Raw genomic sequence first — 24545 nt, forward strand, 5'->3', positions numbered from 1 at the left:
AACTCTACCCCTTTTAATGGATAATGAAATGCAAGGCAGCACAGAAAAGACAGACTTGAAAATTGAAAAAGAGAATATCCAAGCAAACCAAAATGTGGAAAAAACATCAGAATGACATTAACAGAAAGAAAGAGCACAAGGAACCTAATTTCTGTAAAACACTGAAAGAATAGGTGTGAGACAGGAACTTTTTAAAAATTAGACACAGATGAGTAGATAGCTCAAGGGATTTGTAATGGGAAACTGAGCCCTTCGCATACAGGTCATGAGTTCAAACACAGCCTGGATTATTGGTACAAGATTTTGTTACCATCTGTCAATTTTTCCTAGTGGATACATCCACATTACAACAGGCATCTTTGCTGGCAGCCCCAACTGCAACAAAGATTAAATGGAATTGGAAATTAAATCAGATTCTTTACGGTGAAAGGTGTCCCTTGAGCTCAGGGCACTGTTCCTAAGGAAGTATGATCCCAGCACTGTTATCTAACCACAGATGTACAAGAACTGGGATGCAATGATCATTCACATCAAGTTTTCAGCAGTGTTCAATATTTACAATTACTTCAGGCAACCCATGCCCACTACAGACTGAGGGCAAGTTAAGACAAATACTTAATTAGAAAAGATGCCTTTGCCAACACTAAATTAACTGAAGACATACCCAACAGGGACAGTAATTTTTGCCTGACTGATAGAGGTAAAACAAAGTGTCTACAGAAAATTTTTTAGCAACAAAAGCACCTATGGTAATTTAAAAAATGGTTTCTTTTCCCTCTGACAGAGTTGCATTACAATCAACCTTGGTTTGCTCATCACAGGAACCTGTAGGCACCACTTTGTCCTGTTAATCCAGGACAGCCTAGCAGACAGAGTACTGATCTGCAGTAATCTACCAATGGAGAATTCACTTCTCCATCTTTGTCCTTCTTCCCAACTAAAAACAAATCCCACAGAACCTAAAAGAAAACAGGGTATAAAGACTTCCTCCCCATCCTGGAAATGAGTCTAAACTATATGTACACACTGCAAACTTATGCTAAGGGTTTTGTTAAATTCAGTATTTCATTAGGAAGTTTTTCATGAAACACATAAATTTATCTTTAGTTAACACTAAAGTCTATTAAGTTTCTGCTTTCAGTCAGAAGCTGAAGAAATTCATGGGAAAAGGATGTATCAAATCTCATCTTTTAATATACACACACAGTATTAAGGGCCAAATTCTCTCTGTTGGTAGACTCAGAGTGAAAATCTGCCAGACAGTAAAATGTAATAGAACAGACCATTCACAACCCTTGCTCAGAGGGCAGAAATCTAATTAGGTACTGCCCCAGGAATCCTAACTGGACGACTTCTTGTAAAGCTTTGTGTCACTCGCTGTAGCCTCAGGAGAGAGGAATTGTGAATTCTTAGGAACAACTCCCTACAGAGGCTCAAACTATGCTCCCATATACCTCACCAGATCAGTGGAGTAATTTTTGCTTCAGATTACCAGGCAAGTTTGATTTTACTTCAAAGATGCTACTACAGTGCAATGCAACAATCACTATGATGTAATATAGATAATGCTACAATGCATTTTATATATTCTTACTGATAATTGCTACATAAATTCTTATTATATATAGATCCATATGAAGGCCAGTTCTCAAAACACATGAGAGCTTCCTTTTCCTGTCTTCCTGTAAGCCAGACTTCTACTGCAAGCAGCTAAATGAGATAAGTAGTTCTTCCTGTGGTTTGGTGAATAAATGTATAAGAAAAGTAAAACTAGACATGTTTACTTCTCATTTTTCATTTCATTTTTCTTTTTTTTTGGTAAAGAAAAAAACACCTAAAAGGCAGAAGTCAAGCATTCTAAGTTTTCGGAGAGAAGGCCCATGCATTTGGGCTACTGCTGAAAAGGTTAAATATTAGGAACTGTATGTTTACTATAATAAAGGATTCTGCTGGGGTTCAGGCAAAATCAAGAACCAGTCCCAAGTGGTCATACTGCTTGCAGTCCTGAGCTGGATCACTCAGGCACAGCTTGTTACATGAACAATATTTCAGACTATGAATCACCTTTGTCAAATTTCTGTACTGGTTCACACTGCTGCCTTCCCTACCCAAATCCTTCTGTCTGTAACCAAACCCATTCATCCCCATGCAAGTGATGCACTGACACTGAAGGGCAGCAGCAGCCAATGCCCACATGCGGCCTCAGCAGCTGCTCACACTCGCCAGGGAGAGAATTCATTGCTTCCGCAAGAAAGCACCAATCTTGTGAAAAGCATCTTTTGCAAATCTCAACCATTTAGACTCGAGATAGGGTGGAAATATTCCCATCTTTGTGTTGGAAGTACTTAGTACTGCTGAAAATTTCTCAGCAGAACTGCTTTTTATTGGATGACATAGCTTTATCAATTTACCAACATTCCACAGGAACCCAAAGATTTGGATGATATTTTGACAAGGTTTACATTAAGAGAAAGGCATGAAAATATCCATTACAACATTACGTTAAGATGTTGTACTAGAGTGTTTCAACATTGAAACAAATGCTCCTGAATTCAGAACGTTCAAATGTTCAGAAATTCTGCTTTCCAGAAAGGTTGTTTCCACTTGGAATAAAATCAGAGTAAAAATTGTAATTGACTATTTTTTTTTTCCATGGGAATTTCCAACCATCCAAAAATAAAAAGCACCTGTGTTCTTTTGATCTACTTTCTGAGCTGTAGAACACGTTTGTTTCATCATTCTAATGCTTTATGTTTAGCTGGGTTACAAAACAGAAGTGGAGAAAAGGCAGTATAGGGGTCATGGTAAGAGAGCATGGAGATAAGGAGGATCCACACATGTAGGGAATTGTGACTCTGTATCTTCATTAATTTCTGATTCTCCTGGGCATCCTGGCTGATACACACTTGCAGGACAGTTTAGGTTGAAAGGGACTTCTTAGGATCACTTAGGCCAGTTCTCATCTTCTGAAGAATTCTAGCTGGTTTTGAGGGAAGGTACTGAGCTTAAGCCAATTTTGGCAACTGGAATATGGCAAAATCACAGAAACTTTTTGCTCAGAGAGAGAGAGACAAAGCACAGCCTGGTTGTCTACTAATATTCTTTCTCACTCTGTCTCCATTTTAACAATTCATTAATTTGTAAATGTTTCATAAGAACCCAAAGATTCAAACAAAACAGCTACTGCCCCAAGGCAAAAAAAGGAAAATGAGGCTGAAAATGACATAAAAGTATGTACTGAAAACAATTAACTGAATATTTTTCTCTTCAAGACCCCCCAAAGGCTTCATCATTTTCTGTGTTGCTTTAGAAAAATGCATCTCCAAATCAGCACACTGCATGTAACTTACAATAGTTACTAATATTGTTAACTACACTCCATTGCCACACCTCAGAATGTCTGTCATCAGGTTGATTACCTAGTATATATTTGTATAGATACAAATTATGCATCTTATCTCTAGTTTTATACAATTTTGCCGCTTACATAAGCTACTAGAAATGCATGCACATTTAAGACTTTTTTTTGATGGAGGCTAGAATCACTTTACAATTATGAATATCAATGACTAATTAAAATTGTATTATTTATCCATTGTGCTGAGAAAAAAAAAAATCCATTTGTGCCTCTGTTGAGATCCAACAAATGCTGCAGCTTCAAATGAAATAGCGTAATTATATTTACAGGAATATACCATTACAGTGTAATATTTAATACAAATGTATGCCCATGTACATACATACACACATACCTGATTTAAAAGCAGTAGCTTCTCTTTCCTTTAAAGTTTTGGATTCCATTATCTGAGGTAAACAACTGCTTTCCCATGTATTTTCTGCAGCTACTAGCTGTAAAATATGATAGAATTACCTGTAATTTTTGGAATTAAACAGGAATGCTGTGGCTTTTTGAGACATTCAAACTTCAAAAAGCTTCTAAACTTGAAAGATTTTATCTAATATTTAAAATATATTTCTTACCAATTTTTGACAAAGCAGAATTCAATAAACAGCTGCTTACCTTACTTTTGGATGCCTGTGGCCTGCAGCAATAAAGAAAAAAAGAATAAATTAAATAACCTAGTAGCAACATTCTTCATGATAAATATAAGTGAAGTCTTAGAAACCTTTGCTCTGCTCTAAAATTAGCACGGAACATTTCCTCCATTGAAAGTGTCAGCCTGCTAGCATACTTTCAAGCACAGATCTGTACTTGCACCAATATCATCAGAAGACCAATTAGCCCTAAAATTGTTCCACCTAACTGAGAAAGCAGAGGAAATTTACTGCAACATATCAAGCAATGTACATTCCTGTAAAAGGTTATGCTCAGAAGAAACTCTACCAACTTTAAAAATCATATAAGAACTTGAATGTCTACTACTATTTAAAATAGGGATCACTATAAAAGAGATGGAAGAATGAAATGCCCTCCCCAAAAACCTATTTCCCTCTCCACAGACTGGGACATTTTCTGGGTTGTGTAAGGTACAGCAGTTCCCAATGACTCCATTCAGATTCACAGGTGAATCAATGCTGCTCACAGTCAGTGCGGACTCTGCCAGCTGGATACAGATTCATGCACAATGTGATTTATCACACACAATCTGTCCTGCAGTCTTTCATACAGCAATGAAGATAAAATGTGGAGCATTTTATTTAAAGCCACTGAAAAAAATCTGGAGAGACAAGGGAAGAGTACTGATGTTCCTATTCTGTAACAAAAACTTCAAAATGTTACATTGCCTTTTAAATTTTACCATTTAAAATTCAAATAAAGGACACTCAAAACTATCTTTAAAGAGCAAACATGTCCAGTATGTAGCTGTAAAATTTGAGTATGAGAAAAATTTACATTACTTTCAATTAAAAAAGCAGAATGCTCACATTTTCCAAGACCTGCATGCTATTCATTAAAAATTAAAGTGTTATTTCAATTAAAAAGTAAAATGAGTTTAAAGCTTAGGAAAAAACCCCTATATGAAAAAATAAAAGCAAATAGGCTTTTGCCTTGAGAGTTTGAAAGAGTAATAGTATTACATCCAGAGCACTGATCATGGCAAATGAACACAATAACTTTTATGAAACTGCAGGGTTTCTCAGAATGAGGAATAACATTTCAAAACTGAAATGAAGGAGAAAGCAGAGTTATTCTCAACAAGGTGACAACCCAGGTGACACCAGGGAGGTGCTGCTCGCTGCAGCACATAAATCCCAGCAGACCCGAGCCTCAGCCTCTCTGTGGGCTCCCAGCTCGTGTGCAGGTGATGAAAGCTCAGAGCAGCCTCCAGCAGCAGCACTGTGGCTGCAAAGCTGCAGCTCCAGTGCCACCCTGCTCCTCTTCCTGTGGGGATGCAGGGATGCCTTCCCAGGGCCTGCCTCCCAAAGGCGTTCAGAGTACACCTGAAAAATCCCTGCATGGATTCTGGCAATCAGCCAGGGTGTTTTCAAGCTTTGGTACCATCACCCAGAAGAAAAAAAATTGACAACCAAATCAATACTCTTTATGAGCAACGGGAGCATTTTGGCTTTTGTTATATCCAGATTGACTAAGACAAAGCAAAAGTACTAGAGAAAGTTCTCTCTCCCCCTCTCATTGAGAGCATCTCGCCTGTCACAGCCTTTGAATGCAGTTGGTTTCCTTACTGCTGTTGGCTGATCATTTATCAGTGGCAGCTTGTATGATTTTTTCCATCTGTGCATTAAAATCAATGTCTGGACAGCAGGACATTCATCCATGAAAGAACAGATCTCCTCCTCCTACCTGATGGGTACAATCCCATATGTGTTACTACCCAGAAAAGCACCCTGGGCACAAGCTTGTTGTACTGTGATACACTGATTCAGGAGGCTGATGGATCAGGCAAAGCAGCTACCAACTGAGATTTCACTGTTCAGAACACTGTCATGCTAGGAAACTACAGAATCATTGCTTCATGTAAATGCAGCAGTGAAGAACTACTTTAAGCATTAAGGAATTGTCCTAAAATGCGGAAACTTGGGAATGAAATCCTATAAGGCAGGCATGGGGGCTGAAGTGTGAGATGCTGGACACGTGCATTTTGAAGCAACGATTAAACCAATAGGTATTAAACATGAATACCATTATTAGTTCTACAGTCTCTCTCTCTAAATTAACACTATTCAGTTTTTCCTTTGGTTGAAATAGTAAAATCAAAACTCCTGTTCTGGAAAACTGATGATTTGCTAAAACAAGTTCAGATTTAGTCTTCAGGCATTCCTCAAACTATATTAAAACAATGTGAAAACTGGTGGTAAAAATATTTTAGTTACGTATCAGTAGGAACCACCATTTTATAACCAAATCCAAGTCAGTGATGCAACTTTTATTTTTACACTGATTATTTTAGAACACCCATAATGGCAAGTAGACAACACCTGCAGTAACATATTAGTTTGAGGAGTAATACTTTCTTATACTTACTGTTGATGTGAAGTGCAAACTCTAGTAAGCTTCTCCAGTTCTTGGCCACTCAGCTCTTTATCTGAATTCCTCAGTGTTGTAACTGGACTGGGAACTGCTGTCTTCCATTTTCTTTCTACATTAAATCAAAACAATTTTTACTCAAGATAATATAAAAGTAGCTTAACATAAAACAAATAGGTGAAACTAATTAATGGAGAAATATTGACAACTTTTCCATGGATGTTCTACAGTCTTGTTTCAGACTATATAGAACACCATCCTATTCTTTCAGAAGACACTTTATTTTCATCACATCACACTCACCAATCCTAACCCAAAAATGAGCTTGATATAACTGTGGATCAAAAACTTGATTAACAGAATAAAGAATTACAAACAATTGCCACATTTATAATTAAATGTGTTCAAAAAATTCTGAAGCATGAATACTCTTCTTGTAACAAGCTCAGAGAAATTCTTATATAAATGCTGCTTTTGCTATGTAACTTTTTTATCCTGGAAATGTATTATTTAGAAATACAAACTAAAGTCTTTCTTCTTCTATATTAGTTTATCTGGTACTCACCCCACTGCTCCTGTATGGAAGAAAGATTTGCAAGCAGCTGCTCATGATAAAGTCGTTCAAGCTGAATGAACTTCATGGCCTTCTCATCTGAATGGGAGGTTAAAGGCAAATGCACACATATGTGGACATGGTATGACTGACTCATAATTGGCATCATGTTTGAAAGGGAAGTAATTACACACTTGAAATTTGAAATAAGTGAATCAAAATGAATGATGGCTAGCATCCTGATTTCTGTGCAAGGAAGAAAAAATAGCAGACATGAAAATGGCAGGCAAGAAGTAAAATAAGTTGAGAAACATTCAAAAATTAAAATCCTATTATTTTCAGCAGTTACTTCTTCTCATTTGCCTGAAGCACAACAGAAGATTTTTCTTGAAAAGAAATTACTGAAATGTTACTATGCTGATAACTTTACCAAAAAAAAGAAATCTCTGGGAAATGAAAAGCAAAACAATGACACAAATACTAGCACGTATCTCGCAAGAAATACAAATATATGCCAAAAACCATGACTAACTGAAAATATGATTCCTTTGTGCTGACCAGCTGGAGACAGTATTAACACAGTGATCCAACTTCAACTTTTGAAAAATACCTGCCCCCCTTTTCAACCATTATACTACACTGTTGGACTGCTGAGTTTACCTTTTGTTTTCCTGAAGATTCTGCTCATTTTTCTTCTATACGAAAAACCTATTCCCCATGCTTAGGGTTATCAATATATCCACAAGGGTATACTGAAGTCACATATTTTACAATAGTCAGGATAATCTAGCTCCACTAAGCCTGAGTTGTTAGTTGTGGTGCTTGAAGCTGTTTTACCAGCTATTTGAAATGTAATTCTACAATACAATGAGGATAGAAGTGAATGAGATTCTTAGCAATACAGAAAACCCACTTTCCATTATTCATGCTAATTAAAACACTGGAGTAATTATTACAAAAACACAACCAGTAGTTGTTATTCTGGTTAGCCTCATGCAATAGCATGGCTTATGAACAACAATATTAATGGAAAGAATATTCCCTGTCTTCAGGAAATCTGTTATTAGAAACAGAATTACAGATCACAAAGAGAGCCTTAGAGGATCACAGCAACAAACCCTGAATTATTTTTAATATGAGATTCCACACTGGATGAATTAAAATGTCTGTCATGGATAATTAATACAGTGCAACATGATCAAGTAAGTTCTTTATTAACCTCAGGAAACTGATGGCTGGAGGTACAGTGGAGATATCCTTCATAAATATGTATTATATAGTGGTGTTGAATTCCACACATCAGGTGTACATTGCATTAAAAAATATTTCCTTTGATCAGCTTTAAATAGAATGCCTTTCAATTAAAGCAACTCCAATGAAAGAGGAACTGTTTCAACCATGCCATTTATATTTTAAATTTACTGTATCCCTCCTGCATCATAAATAACTACAGAATTTTTCCATGCCTTTAATTTGTGCTGTGCAATTCACATTTTATGATAGACACTTTTGAATTAGGAGAACCAAAACAAAAATACAGTCCTCTAAAACCGTGATGGATATTTTATTTCATATGTTGCTTTTATAACATTGCAACTGTTAGCTGTTTTTATCTACAGGCTAACATAATTTATCTAGGTTTCTTATGCCTTGTTACTTAGCCTGCTAAACAATTGCCTATTGCTGTATTTTGTTTGTACAAATCACATAATAAAGAAATAATCTGTATGCAAAAATTCTGTAATAGATTATGCATCTTAGTGAATCCCATATACCTTAAGGGCTTACCACTGCCTCTTTTTATAATCTGATTGCTTTCCCTTTGAAGCAAAGAGGAAATCCCAGTCCACCTTTTATAAAATTCTGACTTAACTTTGAGGTTTAATATTACTCTTCTATCACACAATTACTGAATTTATATCAGAATAATTATCAGCAGTTCCACTATTACAATTTTTGACCAAACTTACTTGCATTATCTAGGAACAAATCAAAATAAACTGGACTATTAAACTGTTCCCAGAAGCAAGTACCCATATTTTCCTACAACAGTTTTTCAAACTACCTTGATATGATTTTGACTGATTAGCATTTGTCAAACACCATTTTGCTATTGTTTGCAGGTTGCTGATCTCAGCTCCAGGTGTTTGCTATTTTTATTCCAATCTAGACACATTCTAATCAACTCTTGTGACAATTTTATCATTACTGTAAGTACCCTATGATATAATACATACCCTATCTCTAAAATGGACATTTTCCCAGTTACTAATATTCAGAAAGAAGTTATCTTATAAAAACAAAAGTCCTTTGAAAATGTTTTCTTACTTCCTTGCTCATGTCCAGCTACTAATGATTGCATCAGCTGTTGGAAGTGAATTTATCCCTTAGCTCACATCCCAGTTGATTAAGGAGAGTTTGCTAGCATATTGTGTATTCACTCATGGGTGAATTATGGATGTTCACTTCTTTCTAACCCTGACCCACAAGATGTGAGTTAACAACAAAGCATTGGACTTTTATGTTTTATCATACCACATTATTTTAATACTGTGCAACAATTTCTGCAAGTAAAAGGATACATTCTTCCTCTTGAAAATAGGTCTCAGCTATCTGCAAAAGTGAAAAAAAATAAAATCTGTAAATCTCATGACAGTGGCAAGGATGTAATATAAACTTTTTATCATGATATTAAACATGTAGTTTGCAGGCTCCTGTTTAGTTTGGGTAATATATGAATGTTCTGACAAAATACATGTATTCCTATTCTAGGAAAAAGGTTTCAAAAGAGTATCAAAGACCACAGAAATATTAAGTCCTCTCACATAAAACAGATTTGATTTTGTGTAATTTACAGAATTCCACAAAACCAAAAAACATTAGTAGGGTTTTATGTTCCTACAGCTATAAAATTATTTCAGAAACAGTTTTACTTATCAGAAAGCTTTAAAATGACCTACAATAGAAGTACTATTTTTACTGATATTAGTTCAAAAGTTTGAATTCTGTGCCTGACCAATGTTTGATCAAATTAAGATCATCACTGTGCTCCCCTGAGTATTACATTGCAATGGTTTAAAACACAAACAGAGGTTTCCTGACTGATGAGAAAAGAAGAGTCTTTTGTCTTCCTGTAAACAAAAAATATTTGAGAATTGCAACAATAACTTATTTGTGCTTGTTACAAAACTGTGCAGGCTTTCCTAAAAATCTGAGGCATACTGACATCTTTGTTTGTAGATGCAATGAAATACAAAAGATATAAACCTCAGAAGTATTCCACAGAGCTCTACACTAGCAGTGACCTTTGTAAGCAGCAACTAATCACTCCTTGGGGACAGCAAATTTTGGCAGCCTTCCCATGTGCCATGCATGGTGAGGCAAGGGCAGAGCTTGCAAAATGTGTCCAGGACTGCAGGATGCTGATACCAGGACATGCAGCTTGAGGCACCTCACAGATGATTCCCCAGTGACTTCTGTGGGAGCACTCAAAAATTCTCAAGATCTCTGGGACATATGAATTTAAGTAGTCATGCTATGGAGGGCTTAAATAAGCATTTTTGTAGAAGTCTGAAGATGATTGCTCAAAAAAGCAGCTTGAAGAGGAGTCTAGATTACAAATTGTATTTCCTGGCTCTCAGCCTTACTGCTAACCACTAGACCACTCTGAGTCCAGTACCTTCAAAGGAGAATGGGTCAGTGACTTTTAATGTTCTTTATCTCTGCTGTCCATAATAGCTTCCTAAGAATTTTTGGAGCTGTAAAAGCTCTACCCATGTTTTATATAAAAATACCTCTTAGATTCTTTAAAAAGTCCTAAACAAATCAAATTAATCCCATTCAACACAGGAAAAAAAATTACATCCTATTTTAATCAGAAGGTGACTCTTAGAACAACCCCTATTATCCAATAGTCTTTAAATATTCAACACAAACACCATGGACACCTGATGCAGCTCTTAATTTTACATTGAATTTTGTCATAGAGAATAGAAAAATAATGTTGTAGCAGAGTATTTGATAGACTTGGTTTAATGTTACTGTCAGGCTGTATTAGAAATCTGGAAAAAAAAAGTCTGAAGATGACAGGTTAATTCACTAGAAGGGGAAAAATTTCTCAACAGACTCACTTTACAGGAATGCTAAACTTAAAATCTTCCCTTCTCCCATCCTCTATTGAAAAAACAGGTTAGGAGCCCTGTGAGTTCCTTCAGCTTTCTTTCAAACACTCCATTCAAAATGCTTGAGAATTTTTAGGAAAAAAGAGATAGTGTTTGAATACATATTTCAATCTGAACATGCAGATTTTGTTCTCAGTTCTGTCACAGATCCTGTATGACTTTCAAAAGGTTCTTGCCATTAGGGTTTGGCTTCCTCATCTAAAAAACAACACATTTCACCTTCATCATGTGCAATTGATTCCCCTGATGTTTGTAAAGCATTTTAAGTTTTTGCCCTACCTTGTTTTCCAAAAATGACCTTTGTACTGACTCATGAAAAACCACCAAATTTGATGAAGCTAAAAGCAAATTGTTAACCCTAAAGCAAATCTTTCCATAAGTTAAGGAACAGTATGAAATATCTTTGCTCAAGCATGGATGAGGAAAAATAATTTAAAATTCTATGTCAAATGTAGATTATCTATAGTGTGCAATCCTAAAGAGAAACGTCTTTCTCCCATATAATTGCTTTTTTGTATAAAAGAAGAAGAATGCAGGAATGTCATTGCAGTTTAGAAATTCAAAATGTCTTTCAAAATAAAGACAATGCAGCCAAGTCAAATCAGACAGGTATAATATGGCCCATATTAGACATCACAGCCAAGCAAAAGGTCTTCTAGCCTGCTGTCAGTCTGACACAACTAAACAACAACTGTACATTAATACTGCATCAAGTTCTATCCACATATTTGTTCTGCTTCATAACCTACAGAAAAAAACCCCAACACACTGGCCAGTTTGTAAGAAAGACTGCTTTTCAAACCACAGTTTTCCCTTTGGTCTTGCAGGTGTGGCAACTGTGCTAATATAAAGGTATACACTACGAAAACCTTGAATCTTAATATTCATGCTTAAAATTCATACTAGAAAGATGTTTACAGCAGTAAAAACAATTTCAGACTTAAATTTTTATTTAGGTAGCTGCTGTCCTGTAACTATTCCAGTGTCTTATAAACCTTATTCAAGGCAGATTAAAGAGTGATTTTGCTAAATCTTTCTGCCAAACTAATTTCATCATTTGGGGATTTAGAAACCCATTCTGAAGAGTTTCCTTTAACTACAGAATATACTAACAGGGCAATTTATAATTTAAGAAATATTAGAAGATCTTAGAAGAGATTTTTGCCTTGACCATCTGTTATGCATCAAAGTATCTTGTCTAGATATGAGTATTGGTATAAACTGCATTTATGCATATTTTTCCTAATGAAAAAAGGCCTCAAATAAAAGTAAAATTTGGTGCAGCACCCCAAAATCATAGAAAGTACCTGATGGAGACACAGGGGCAGTATCTTTGAATCCATCTGCTCAACCTCTTCACGGAGCAAAGAGAAAAGAGACTGCAATGTTTGCTTTTGGTCTTTTGGATGAAAGTTTTCCTTTGCTGCAACAGCACTTTCAGCCTGCACAAAATCTGTATCTGTATTCAGAGCATTTTCCTCCTGGATTGTTGTGGCTCCCACTGTAGAAATGCCTTAAAAAAGGACAAGTACTTAGGTTAGGATTCCAATAAAATATACTTAGTTGCTTTTTTAGGAAATTTCACTATGAATGTTATGAATAAAAACCTAGTATGTTAAACAACATTGCTGCTAAACTAATGCTGGCCTTGTCAAAATCAGTTGTGACTGGTCTGGCTCACCTCAGCTCACCTACCCCACCCAACACAGTAACATAGATCAGATACATTTGTACACTCCTAAATGGGACCCCTCCTTTCACTTATGGGAAAAAAAATAATCAAAGCACTTAGAAAGTGTTATACAGAATTACTAATAAGAGACCAGGATGACCTAAAGGTGCTTCGAATGCAGTTTTGCTCAAAAAGGGCAAATAGCAGGTAGGTGAGGTCTTCAGTTTGTCTCTTTGCCCCTGCCAAGGACCTCAGACAAGGGGGTGTCCTGGGGATGGACAGACAAGGGAGGAAGGACAATTCAATGGATTCCTGTATTTTAGATGGTGAAACAGTGGCTCCTCACAGTGACTGCAGGATCTTAAAGGATAGAAAGAGCAGATGATGCCAGGGTGGGATTCCACTGTAGGAGAGAGATGTCTAAGGGGACTATCCAGCTATGTAGAGTGAAAAGGGAGATCCCTCTACATAACTGGATAGTTTCTTTGAGTGCCCAGGGAAAGAGGCAGTAGTGCTGATCTGTGTTGGCAACAATGACACAAGGATGTGTAAACTGAATTTAGATCCCAGAACTTCTTGCTAGACAGAAAACTAGGTTCTCCATGGTACATTTCCAGGCAGCTCACTGTTGCCTGTCTCCAGCTTTATAGAAGTCAAAAAAAATTAGGCATTCAGGTGGAGATATGAAAAATAATGTAAAGCATAACAGTACAAGAATATTACAGGAAAAAAAACCCACTTTCTGGATGCAAATCCTATATTTTATTGTTACAAATGCAAAACTTATGTATTTTGATCATGAATATGACAGTTTTGAGAAAATGTTAAATGAGATTAACAAAGAAGTGTGGAGTAGTAGCAGTGACAGCAGCAGTGGAAGAAATCAACTACCCATGTAACTGACTGGATCAGTGTCTCACAAAGATCAGAGAGCAATAAATTACAGCTTCCTATAAAACACGGTCTTAAAAGCAACCAGAAAACTACAGCTGGTTCCAACAGCTAATAAACTACTTTTTATTTCTCCATAAAACATTGAATTTCACATGCTTGCATAAGACTGAACTTAAAAAGATTCCCACAATTGGGAATTTAAATTCCCAAATTTAAAATAATTTAGAGAATTTGGCTACAGAAATGTGCACAATAAACTTTTGACAAACTCAAATTATAATGAGTAATGTTCCCCAATCAGCATTTTCTGAAATCATGTTATCATTTGAAAGATGGACAGCTGAGGGCATTATTTCAAGTATCTTTGTGTCCTCAGCTTGGGCACCCTGTTTCAGACCCCTTTGCTTTCATTGCCTCTGAAACCCAATAACAATGATTCAGGTTTAAGATTTAGGACCTAAGAAAGGCATTAGCTTGTACATGGAATACTTCACCATTTTATTTTTGATTATTTTAAACTCTTTATTTAGTAAACTATCCAAGTGAGGACTACTAATAATCTCTGTGGGTGGTTATTTTCACAGGGCTTACTGCCAGAAAAAATATGGGTGTAACTTAACATTGCTTTTTCAAAATTAATGCACATGTCTGTTCTTCCGGTATTTATTTGGGTTTCCTGTGGGCCAAAAGCAACAAGAGACACAACTGGATGCACGATACAAGCCAGGAAACACTTCTAGAGATGGAATTAAGGCTGTCTTTAAAAATACAGCTTCCTGTTTAGCACATTATCATGAAACCAGAAAAGAGGGTCCTCGTGTTCTGGCAAACCTTTTCTCTCAGAAAAACAAACAAAGAAACCAAACTTCAAGCTGCACTTTACTAGCAGTTAAAGATCACCTGTCATATCAGAACACGAACATTGACTGCAACATGCTCAACAGCAACTCTCATGAAAAACCTTAACTTTATTGTTTTCATGATACTGTTGCTAACACAGTTCATAAACTGCATTATTATTTGTACATATGGCTGAGCTGTCACTCAAATCTTGCCCTAAAATTTCTTCCCTGATCTTGAAAGTGAGGCTTTACAGTTATGTGGGCTAATTCTAACTTGTTTGATTTTCAACACAAGACAATATCTGTGCCTTAGTAGCACTACAACAAAGAATTTTTGTTGTAACAGTTAGTAATGCCATTTCACCATAAAGACGTGATGGGCTAGGATCACTATTTATTTTTCCCCCATGCTTGAAAACAGCACTCTACTTTTTCCAGGAATCAATCAATCTTACTGTCCAAAGCAGATAGATACAGGTATCTTACATATATTTCTGATTTTTTAATAAGGAAGGATTAATTATTTTCACTTTATAAAGCACTGGTATTTACTCCACCCCAGAACAGAACCAAATCCTTTAGGAAAATGTGTGCAAAAAGACACAGAAGACATCAGTCAGTGGCCAGAGCACTCAGCAGGTCAGTGGCAAAGAGCCAGGCTCAAGTTTTTGCTCTGCCAGACTCACAAATGTTTCAATGACCCCTTCTACGCCCAGTTGGGTGTGCCAATGCTTCCTAAGATATGGAGAGAAGCAAAATTTTTCTCAATTTCCCCAACAGCTCAGAGAAGCAGCCCCATATTTGCCTAAAAAAGATCAAATGTTGACACACTTTCTGAATAAAAGCTCTAATTTTTCAGTATGTCTCAGGTTTTTCTCTTTTTCAGTACTGCAAGTATATGAAATTAAGATGCTCTTTGTTACCCACCTGAGGATGAATCCAAGGGGCAGGTATGAGTGATTTGTTATCAGAATAAAATTACGGATATTGCCTTTTGGTTTTTTATATAAATTGAATTTTCATATTCAGTAGCACTAGCTTAAGTCACCAGTAACAGAAGTTTCTAGTACAGAAAACATATGGCAATTTCTTTTTTTAAACATTCTTTGGTACCCAATACAGAAAGCTATTTCAGACTGATTCATTCAAGAACAGCTGAAGAAAAAAGAAAAAAAGACCAGCAAGTATTTAAAAACTATTCATTTTTAAGAGCAGAGATTTTGAGATAAAATTTTGGTAAAGATACAACTTCAACTGAGCAAGATCAAAATCTTATTTAGTTTGGTTTGGTACACAACCCTAAATTAAATAACATTACTTGAATTATCATGTAATTTGACCATCTTATATTAATATAGTTTATTTCCCTCAACACCAATTCCATCCCAAACACTTCCTTCCTTCCTCCACGTTCAAGCTGCTATAAAAAATAAGTGGAATAATTTACAGAAAAAGCATATGTTGCAGAATTTAACTTGGGGAAAAAAGACTGAGTGCAGGTTACCATGTTAAGGAATCATATAATGATTTGACAATATTAAGTTATGCCAGGACTGACCTTTTGAAAAAAGATGAACTTATTTTCAGAAAATATGGTTAAGCTGAAGTCCATTTTTACAAAAATGTATCGAAACAGATTAAACTTGATGAATCACTATCTCTACCACACTAAAGTTAGCACAACTCTTTACAAGGAATAACATTATGAATAATCACCAAAGTTTAAATACTTCAGTTAAAATGTACATGTATTCTTTGGTCACCAGTCCTCCCTAACCAGATATAATCATAGTACATTCAAAACTATGATGAGAATGCAAAAAGAATGTGAGAAAAAATTAGGATCTAGGAGCTACAGACTTGTCCATCCCCTCTCAGTTTCCTACAGCATCAGAGGGCTAAAAGGAGGTGCTTCTTCAAACAATATATAGATTAAATCCTGGAACTGCTACTCCAGGACACTGACATGGATGCAAAAAGCAACTGTAAGACAGGTGATAAATTCACTCTAAAGTATTACAGTCTGTCCCTTTCCACCTGGGGGAAGTCCTGAGATTGCTGCAGATGGGGAGCAGAACATGCAAACAAATCACTGCACGTTCGCCTTGTCCTTGTACCCTCACCTACAAATGCCCTGTTGGCCCCTGTCAGGGGGGAATATTGAACCAGAAGGATCTTCAACCAGGCACAGTGACTGCTAAACTTGCATTCCCATCTACTGATACGAGAAGTTAAGATAATTTTAGCTTCAGCAGATCCCAAGCATATACAAACAGATAATAATCCAACTTATGACTCTTTATTCTTCACAAACAACTATTTAGAGGGTTTCAGACACATTGCAAGTACGAGTACTTGTTCTTTCTTTTAAAGTATACACGTTGAGAGAGATAGACTGGCTTCTCTAATGATCACCAATATTCAGGTGAGGCAAGTCACAAGTAAACAAAGATGACTAAAATGTAATTTTCTACATAAATTGCTTTAGTTTTAGTCACTAACAAGAAGAGGAATATGAACAATGTGCTTTTGAAGTCAAATGTCATCTTTTTCAGAATGGCAACATTTAACAGCAATCATAACAGGTGTGCTTATAGAGAAAAAGATTCATAAATCTCTTCCTTAGTTATGAGTCAAAGTAACTCATCCATAACTTCTCAACAGTTGAAAATATTTTTTTATAAAAATTGCAACAATACATGCTATGAGAGTACTTCGTTTGATATTCCAGCTTGCTTGTGTGGTGCTCCCACTGTCACCCACTCAAGAATCTTCCCATCTATTTGATTATTCTCTCCTTTAACTCTGAGTTGGTATAAGGAGGAGAAAGCTAGTTTGGACCTTTATGTAGAGAGTGTAATGAGATATTTAAAATAATAATTTAAATAATTTAAAATTTCTGGTGCTGGAAATTAAATGGAAAATTGCCACTAAAATAAAGACACTTGCAACATTAAGAAATTGACACAGTCAACTGCATTTTGTGAAAACAGAAGAAACATCACATGAGAGTATTGAAAAAATTACTAAATGTATATTAGGCCATAAACAATGGGAGATATAATTTAAATTCATATTTTCACCTTCCTCTCTAAAAATCAAGGTTCTTTACTAATAAAGTAACAAGAGTGTATTCCTAAGAATTCAACAAAACTAAAGAGTTTTTCAGACAGGATGTTCTCTTGTACGGTTTTCTACATTGCCAGGTTCATCCATGAAATTCTCTATATTTTCAGGATTCTAAATTTTGTCTTAAAGCTTCAATCTACTGTGGACAGCTAATTTTCCAGTATTTCTGCATGAGTTCATTCAACAGGAATACAAAGTAATGGAGAGAGAATATGAGCCAAGTTTAACTTCCAGCGTTTAGGTGAGTTTTTCCCTTTTCTTCCTCTTACTGTGCTTCAGATACCTATGTCAGCATGTATGTATAACTTTTCATCAACTTGGTTTTTGTTATTCCCATCATACAGATGACTGGTTCTCAATTACTTCAGCCAATCGCATTTTAACTATTTTATTCTGTTACTAAAACTTAAATCTACAGGTGAAACAAATCTACTTAATAAGAGCTGAAGGAAGTTATTGAGAAATCACTCTCCCTGTAATAACAGATTTCAGAATGCTCTTATCTCTACTAGAAAATATAATTTTTCCTTTTCAGATTTTGCCTATTTGTACAAGATATGGAATGCAAGGCTTCCTTCCTTTCCTGTCTTTACCTAGTCTATAATCGCTTAAAATAATAATCAGTTTTCCAATTAGGTCACAAAATACTTGCCATTCAGGAGAAAAATTATATTTGAAAATTATTTCATTTAAAATACTTGGAAAAAAGCATACATGAATCAGCTGTTCTTTCAAAGAAACCTGTGGATGAAACATACTGATTTTAATTAATATATACAGCACTATGACACATAAGCTTTAGAATGTATGGCAAAAACCTAACATAACACATTATGTTACACTAAATCCCACTCCTTTAAAAAGGGGAGAAGGATTTCAAATAAGAACATGCAATAAACATTACATTTGCCTTATCCAATTCACATCCAAAATATCTAAAGAAAAAGAAACACCAAAAATTGGCAGGAACACATTTTTAAACAGTTTGTTATCCAAAATACACAACCTAGGCCTATCTGGTAAGCTTTGACAAATATAAGTAAATTTTACAACAGCAGGGCAAGATGAAGCTATTTGGTTCTCAGAGCCAGATTTCAAATGCTGACATGGGATCAGGACACCAAAATGTTGCACTCAACCATGATGTTCAAATGAGCAAAACCGTAATGCCAGAATTTCTGTCCATTCTGATTTGGACACCAGCCCAGTTTCCATACTGACACTGTGTACCTCCCTCTACTCCTGTTTACTTGGTGTGTCACATTTGCTACACAGCCACTGTTTAAAATACAGAAGGTGAAAACATGTAGAGTTGAATTTGATTGAAGACTAGTAGAAATTCTGGGGAAAAAAAGTAAAACAAACCAAAACCCACCAAACCTTTAGTGAAATGCTAAAAATAATTAGTACAACACCTAAAATAGATTTCTTATTAGCTCACAGATTTAAACTACAGTATTACTTCTGAAATAAACAGAACAAAAAAATTTTAAATGAAGTACCTTTAGATTTTTTACTGGAGCTCCTTTTGCTTCTTGGACTTCTTTTTCCACCTGGCTGTTTTTCTGTGACAGGCTTTTCCTCCAGCTGAGGGTCCATATGGACATTTACAGATCTTCTCTCAGTCTCACTTTCCTTGCAGCTTGGGATCCAGTCTCCACTGTCCATATTCTCATTATTATTGATGTTATCCTGTTCACCTTTATCCTGTCGTCCCATAGCAATGCTGCTACTGGTCAGAACTTCATTCCCATCACTGTCAAGTTGATTTTCATTTTCATCAGCTGAAGGAATCAAATGAGATGCCAAACTTTCCACCCTATAGTTAGCAGGAAGACTGTCCTTTGAGTCTATTTGCAGATCATTTGGTGGAAAGTCTCTGTCATCCATTAGAGCGTTACTTCTTGAACCACTTAATCTCCCCCCAGATATTTTTAGACCTAAAATATAAAATGGAATGAATAATTTGCAATAGGTATAGTATAACAGATAAATAATGTCAGCCAGTGCCAGCCAATAAAGACTCACATTAGCCAAGTGATACAGCTTAAAAATAAGGGGAATTTCTTTCATTCACTGACTCACTTAAAGTCTTAGCATGGGAGATATTTACATAAAAAACCCCCTATAAAGTTGTATTTTTATCCAATTATGACTGTTCTAGTTACCTGAGCAAAACCACAGCTGATCTTTACAACAGTGCTCCTGTTGTTACAGCTGAGGTAATGAGAAAAACAAAAGATAAACAGAAGCCACCTCACGTCCCCCTCCCCCCCCCTTTAAATCCATGGCTAAAACAAAAGCATTCTTGTCATGTAAGATCATAGTTTGCCTGAAATAAAAATAAACCAGGGAGGAATAAAAGTAGAACGACTTTTAATTCTGTCAGTGAAGGTATCAGATCAAACTTGCAGATAGATTAAGTGTGTTATCAGAATTAGATGGAAGTAGGACTTGTTTATTGCCTCAATTGTCACATTATTTTCAAGAAAACATTCAACATGTGTTCAGTATACACAGAAGCAGATGGTTTGTTGATAAAAAACCAAAACCCCCACCTACTCTCAGCAGGAGTCAATTTTCCCTTTTTGTGAAGGTGCAACTCCAATCAATCCTGCAATTAGACACATTCACAGGGAACAAAAAAAGAGTAACTTAGCAGAAGACCTACATGTTACAGGAGCATTGTTGTATCAGTTCCTATCTTTAGCCTTTAGCAGCACGGCAATACTGCTGTTTAATTTAGCAACCATACACCTGAATTACAGCTCCATTATGTACATCTTACTAGATTTAGCTCACGTTTTGAATAGTGAAGCCAAGAACCAGCAAGCACTCTTCTACAACAGAAGAGCTCAGGTAAGCCTCCTACAGCAGCTTCCTATACTTTGCTTTAAATGAAAGTACATTCTAGGATACCTGTTTTCACCAGGCTTTCTTAACTCATGGTATACACAAGTTGAGTACATGAAATACAGACTTGGTAAATTTGCAAGATACTCTTTCATTTTAATTGCTAGAAGAATTAAGTTGCAGAAAAATGGAAAAAAATTCCAAAGAATAAGTAAGCTTTCCTTCAAACACAGAAACATATTTCTGACAAAGATTAATAAAGTGATTTTCCCCAAATTTTTCCTTCATAAACTTTATTGTTGCTAAAAGGACTGAGAAAAAAAAAAAGAAAATGTAAAGAAAACATCACTGCTATCTTAGGCACAAGAAGGATTCAGGGAGCTACAGGCTGCTCTGCCTCTCCTCAATCCCTGGAAGGTCTTACAGCAAGTTAGCCCAGAAAGCATTTTCAAACATCTGAAGGATAGGGTGGTCATGAGGTACAGTCAGCATGGATTTATGATGGCTAAGTTGTGCTTCCACAAAACACTGACTTGCTTGGCAGAAGAAGGTGGAATAATGGATGTGATTTACTGTGACTGGCTTTTGACACTGTCTCCAACAACATGCTCACAAACAAGCACACAGAGTACAGGCCTGGTTAAATAGAGGGTGAGGAGTTCCAGAGAAGCACACAGAGAGCAACAAGCCACCAGCAGCTGGGCAATATGAAAGCAAAAGCCAGCACCACCCAGGACAATTCCATCTCTGCCTCCAACCTGAAGAGCTGGCTAACCACTTCCAGCCATACCAGTCTGACAAAAAGGACTGCCTACCCTAAAGCATAGGGGCACCAGGGAAGGTCAGGCTGGACATTAGGAAAAATTTCTTTACTAAGGATGCGGTCAAACACTGAGACAGGCTTCCTAGAGAGGTGGGCAATGCCCCAGCATCTAAGAGGCATTTGGACAGTGCCCTTTGCAACACATTTTAACTTTTGGTCAGCCCTGAGCTGCTCAGGCAGTTGGACAAGGTGATAAAAGTGGGTCCCTTCCCATGGAAATATTCTATCCTAGTCTAGAAGAATTATGAATTGTACATAGAGATGAAAGTTGTATTTTCCTTTGGCAGCCACTTTAGGTGATAATTGATTTTCCTTGAGCACCAGAAAGACAAAAGGAACTCTAAGAAGGTACTGAGGACTTATCTGGAAAATACATCTGTTCACTAGAAGGATGCTCCTTAATCAAGTAATTTTCTCTCAAAGAGAATTAAACAAAAAATTACAGGTTAAGAGGAGGACATCATTTTAATCAGAGCAGAAAGAAACAGAACTACATATTATTAGACACCCATACTACAGTTATGCTGATTTATTGATACCCATTCTAAAGCACTAAAAAAATAATCCCAAACAGTATTATATTTGAAAGGTTCACATTTTAGTCTTTCTGCCACATGAAATTATAACTACTGCTGCTTTCTCCAGCTCATAGATCAAATGATGCATCAAAAGAGGTTGAAGTAAATTGCCCAAACCCAATGAGGAATTCATTTTAACAGTAATAATTAAAAAATCAGAATGTCCTACCACTACTGTCTTGTTTCTATCCGTAGAAAACAGTTTATCCTTTCAACAGCCAGCAAAGGGAAAGAGAAATACAAATGCATTTGAACACAGTGTTTCCTATTTGATTGCGAAAAATGAGAAGAGATGCTTTGGACAAGTGATATTTGCTGTAGAGGAAGCTGACATTCTGATGGAAAATGTTAACTCACTTCCTCTGAACATTTGGCTGAAGCGATAGTCCCTCTCTAGCTGAGAAGGTGGAAAGCACAACATTTCTTGGTTATTGCTTGAAACTCAGTATTTCTCCAAATAAAAGTAGCCCTGAAAATCTATTCCTTTCTACAACCCTTAGGACTCCTTAGAGAATGAAAACCCAAAAAGAGCTAGTTCAAGGAATTTAGAACACTCCTGCCCTTGATCTTTTAAAAGTATTTCCCAGTTGAAATATTTTACCTTCTTGATTTTCAATGCTGCTATTTGCAATTCCTTCTGAGTTTACCCAGGCAATAGCCAGGTATCAAAGTGAATCTAAATCCTGTGAGAATGAACTTCAGCTCTGTCTAAAAACAAAAGTAGAAACACTTATTTAGAAATAAAAATGAAATTGAAGTCCCTTGTGATTTAAACTATATTTAAAAGACCATTAACATGCTGTTCCTGTATTTACTGTTTTGCCACTGAAATGAATTGTAAGCACAAACAACATGTTAATAAAAAATGTTTGTTTCTTCATAGGCCCATTTTTCCTCCCTTCACTGGTTGCCCAAAATTGAAATAAAAGCTAACGCTGAGTAGAACTGCGCTGACCTTTGTTAAAGGTGTTTGTTATTTGATGAATAAAAGTGCTTCAGTTGCCACACAGATTCATACAATTGGCAAAGGTAATCATGGTGATTATAGCACAAATAAAAAATAAAATGGAAAATATTTGTCAAGTGGCTAAAAGTCTGTATTGAAGAAATTACTTGTATGTTTGTTTGCTTTAGTACAAACAGTATATACATTAGAAAAATTGCTTCAGTTTTACAAGGCCCATGCTCATCAGTGTTCCCTTTCATGTATTTCATACAACTTAATATAATTTTGACAACGTTTTCAGTTGCTCGCTTTTTTCCATCTATCCTTACTATGGAAACATAACCTTAAATATAGCTGTTTGGGGGAGAAAAATAAAAGGTAGTAGGAAGTGGGATCACTCCTGACCTGTCATGGTTAAAATTTGAAGAGGGCATTAAAACCAAAACAAAATCACAAACACCACCAGGCCCCTTAACCTTTCATGCTAACAGCTCCTTTATCCTGAACAGCTGGTGGGATCTGTGAATGTTTACTGAACATTGAGTGTAGTATTTCATTTACTGATCTTGGATGTATCTTACAGAACAATCCAGATCATAATGCTGTTCTTCTAACATTTGAAAAGTTTACATCAAACTGGTTTTTTATTCCATTTGATTGGCTTCATATAGCTCTTCTGCCAAAGTCACTATTTTCTCTTTCTCATGCCATTTATTTTTCTGTGTTAATTAAAGAGATTTCATATTTTAATTCTTTGAAAATCACCTTCCCTACTATATCACCACCACTGCTCTATTCAAAATGAATGAGCATTTCAGATTGGCTCCCAGTTTGCTTCTATGCAATATTTTCATTAACTTTGATGATAAATGACAACAGCAGTATAGTCTGCAGTTAGAAGAAGTTATAAGCATTTTTGAGGATTTAATTCAAAATTAATTGTAGCAATTAGTGCTCCAAAAGGAATAACATAAAATTCACTAACACAAACAGAATATCCCCAAACTTTTGAAATAAATAAGCACATCTATCTGAAACAGGGATTAACTAGTCATTTTGTTATGATGAAAAGCATTTCAAAGAGATACCAGACAGAAAACTGACCACGAGTCCAACTTTTTCTCCTGAGATAAAATACAGCAAGTGTTACATGCACACAAGAATTCATTATGGTCTACCAGGCACTATTCAATTACAATCATGGGGAGTATTTTGTGCACCATATACACAGAACAAGATGTACACAAGAGAACCTGGATCCCAGCAAGAGGAGAGTTTTAGAAAGGAAGGGTCAGCACTTCATCTGGCAATAGCAATTCAGTCAAAAAGAGATCTCTGCGTAAACAACCAAACAGGACGTCTAGAGATGTTGTGGAATCTCCACCATTTTAAAAAATAAATCCAGCAAGTCTCAGGTTTAAGGACAGGTAAAAAATAGGCACTAACTAGTATTCAAGGAATTTGGTTTTCTTTATTGTTGCAGGGGTTTTAGTATCTTCACACACACACATTTTAACTTAAATACAAGCAGCTTTACATGTCCTAGAGAAAAAAAAAAAAAAACCTCAAACAAAATTGATTCCATGAAAATGAAACAAGTCGTTTTATCATTGAATCATTACGTTT

General features: G+C 36.0%; 1 protein-coding gene across 4 annotated transcripts in view; it reads right to left on the reverse strand.

Moving 5' to 3' along the window:
• The window catches only part of CNST (consortin, connexin sorting protein), a 46437-nt gene that overhangs the window by 13010 nt on the left and 8882 nt on the right, over positions 1-24545 (reverse strand). For 2 of the 4 annotated variants that reach the window (XM_064708803.1, XM_064708801.1), the window contains 8 exons: positions 22575-22681; positions 19222-19659; positions 12490-12695; positions 9584-9614; positions 7014-7100; positions 6446-6560; positions 4022-4043; positions 3753-3849 (listed from right to left, as the gene is read on the reverse strand). In XM_064708803.1, the coding sequence (XP_064564873.1) occupies positions 3753-3849; positions 4022-4043; positions 6446-6560; positions 7014-7100; positions 9584-9614; positions 12490-12695; positions 19222-19609 (946 nt within the window). In that variant the 5' untranslated portion in view covers positions 19610-19659; positions 22575-22681. The remainder of the gene's footprint in view (positions 1-3752; positions 3850-4021; positions 4044-6445; positions 6561-7013; positions 7101-9583; positions 9615-12489; positions 12696-19221; positions 19660-22574; positions 22682-24545) is intronic. The other 2 variants (XM_064708799.1, XM_064708800.1) reach the window with 1 other exon arrangement.

This window comes from Zonotrichia leucophrys, chromosome 3 (genome assembly GCF_028769735.1).
Source record: "Zonotrichia leucophrys gambelii isolate GWCS_2022_RI chromosome 3, RI_Zleu_2.0, whole genome shotgun sequence".
NCBI classification, from domain to species: domain Eukaryota; kingdom Metazoa; phylum Chordata; class Aves; order Passeriformes; family Passerellidae; genus Zonotrichia; species Zonotrichia leucophrys.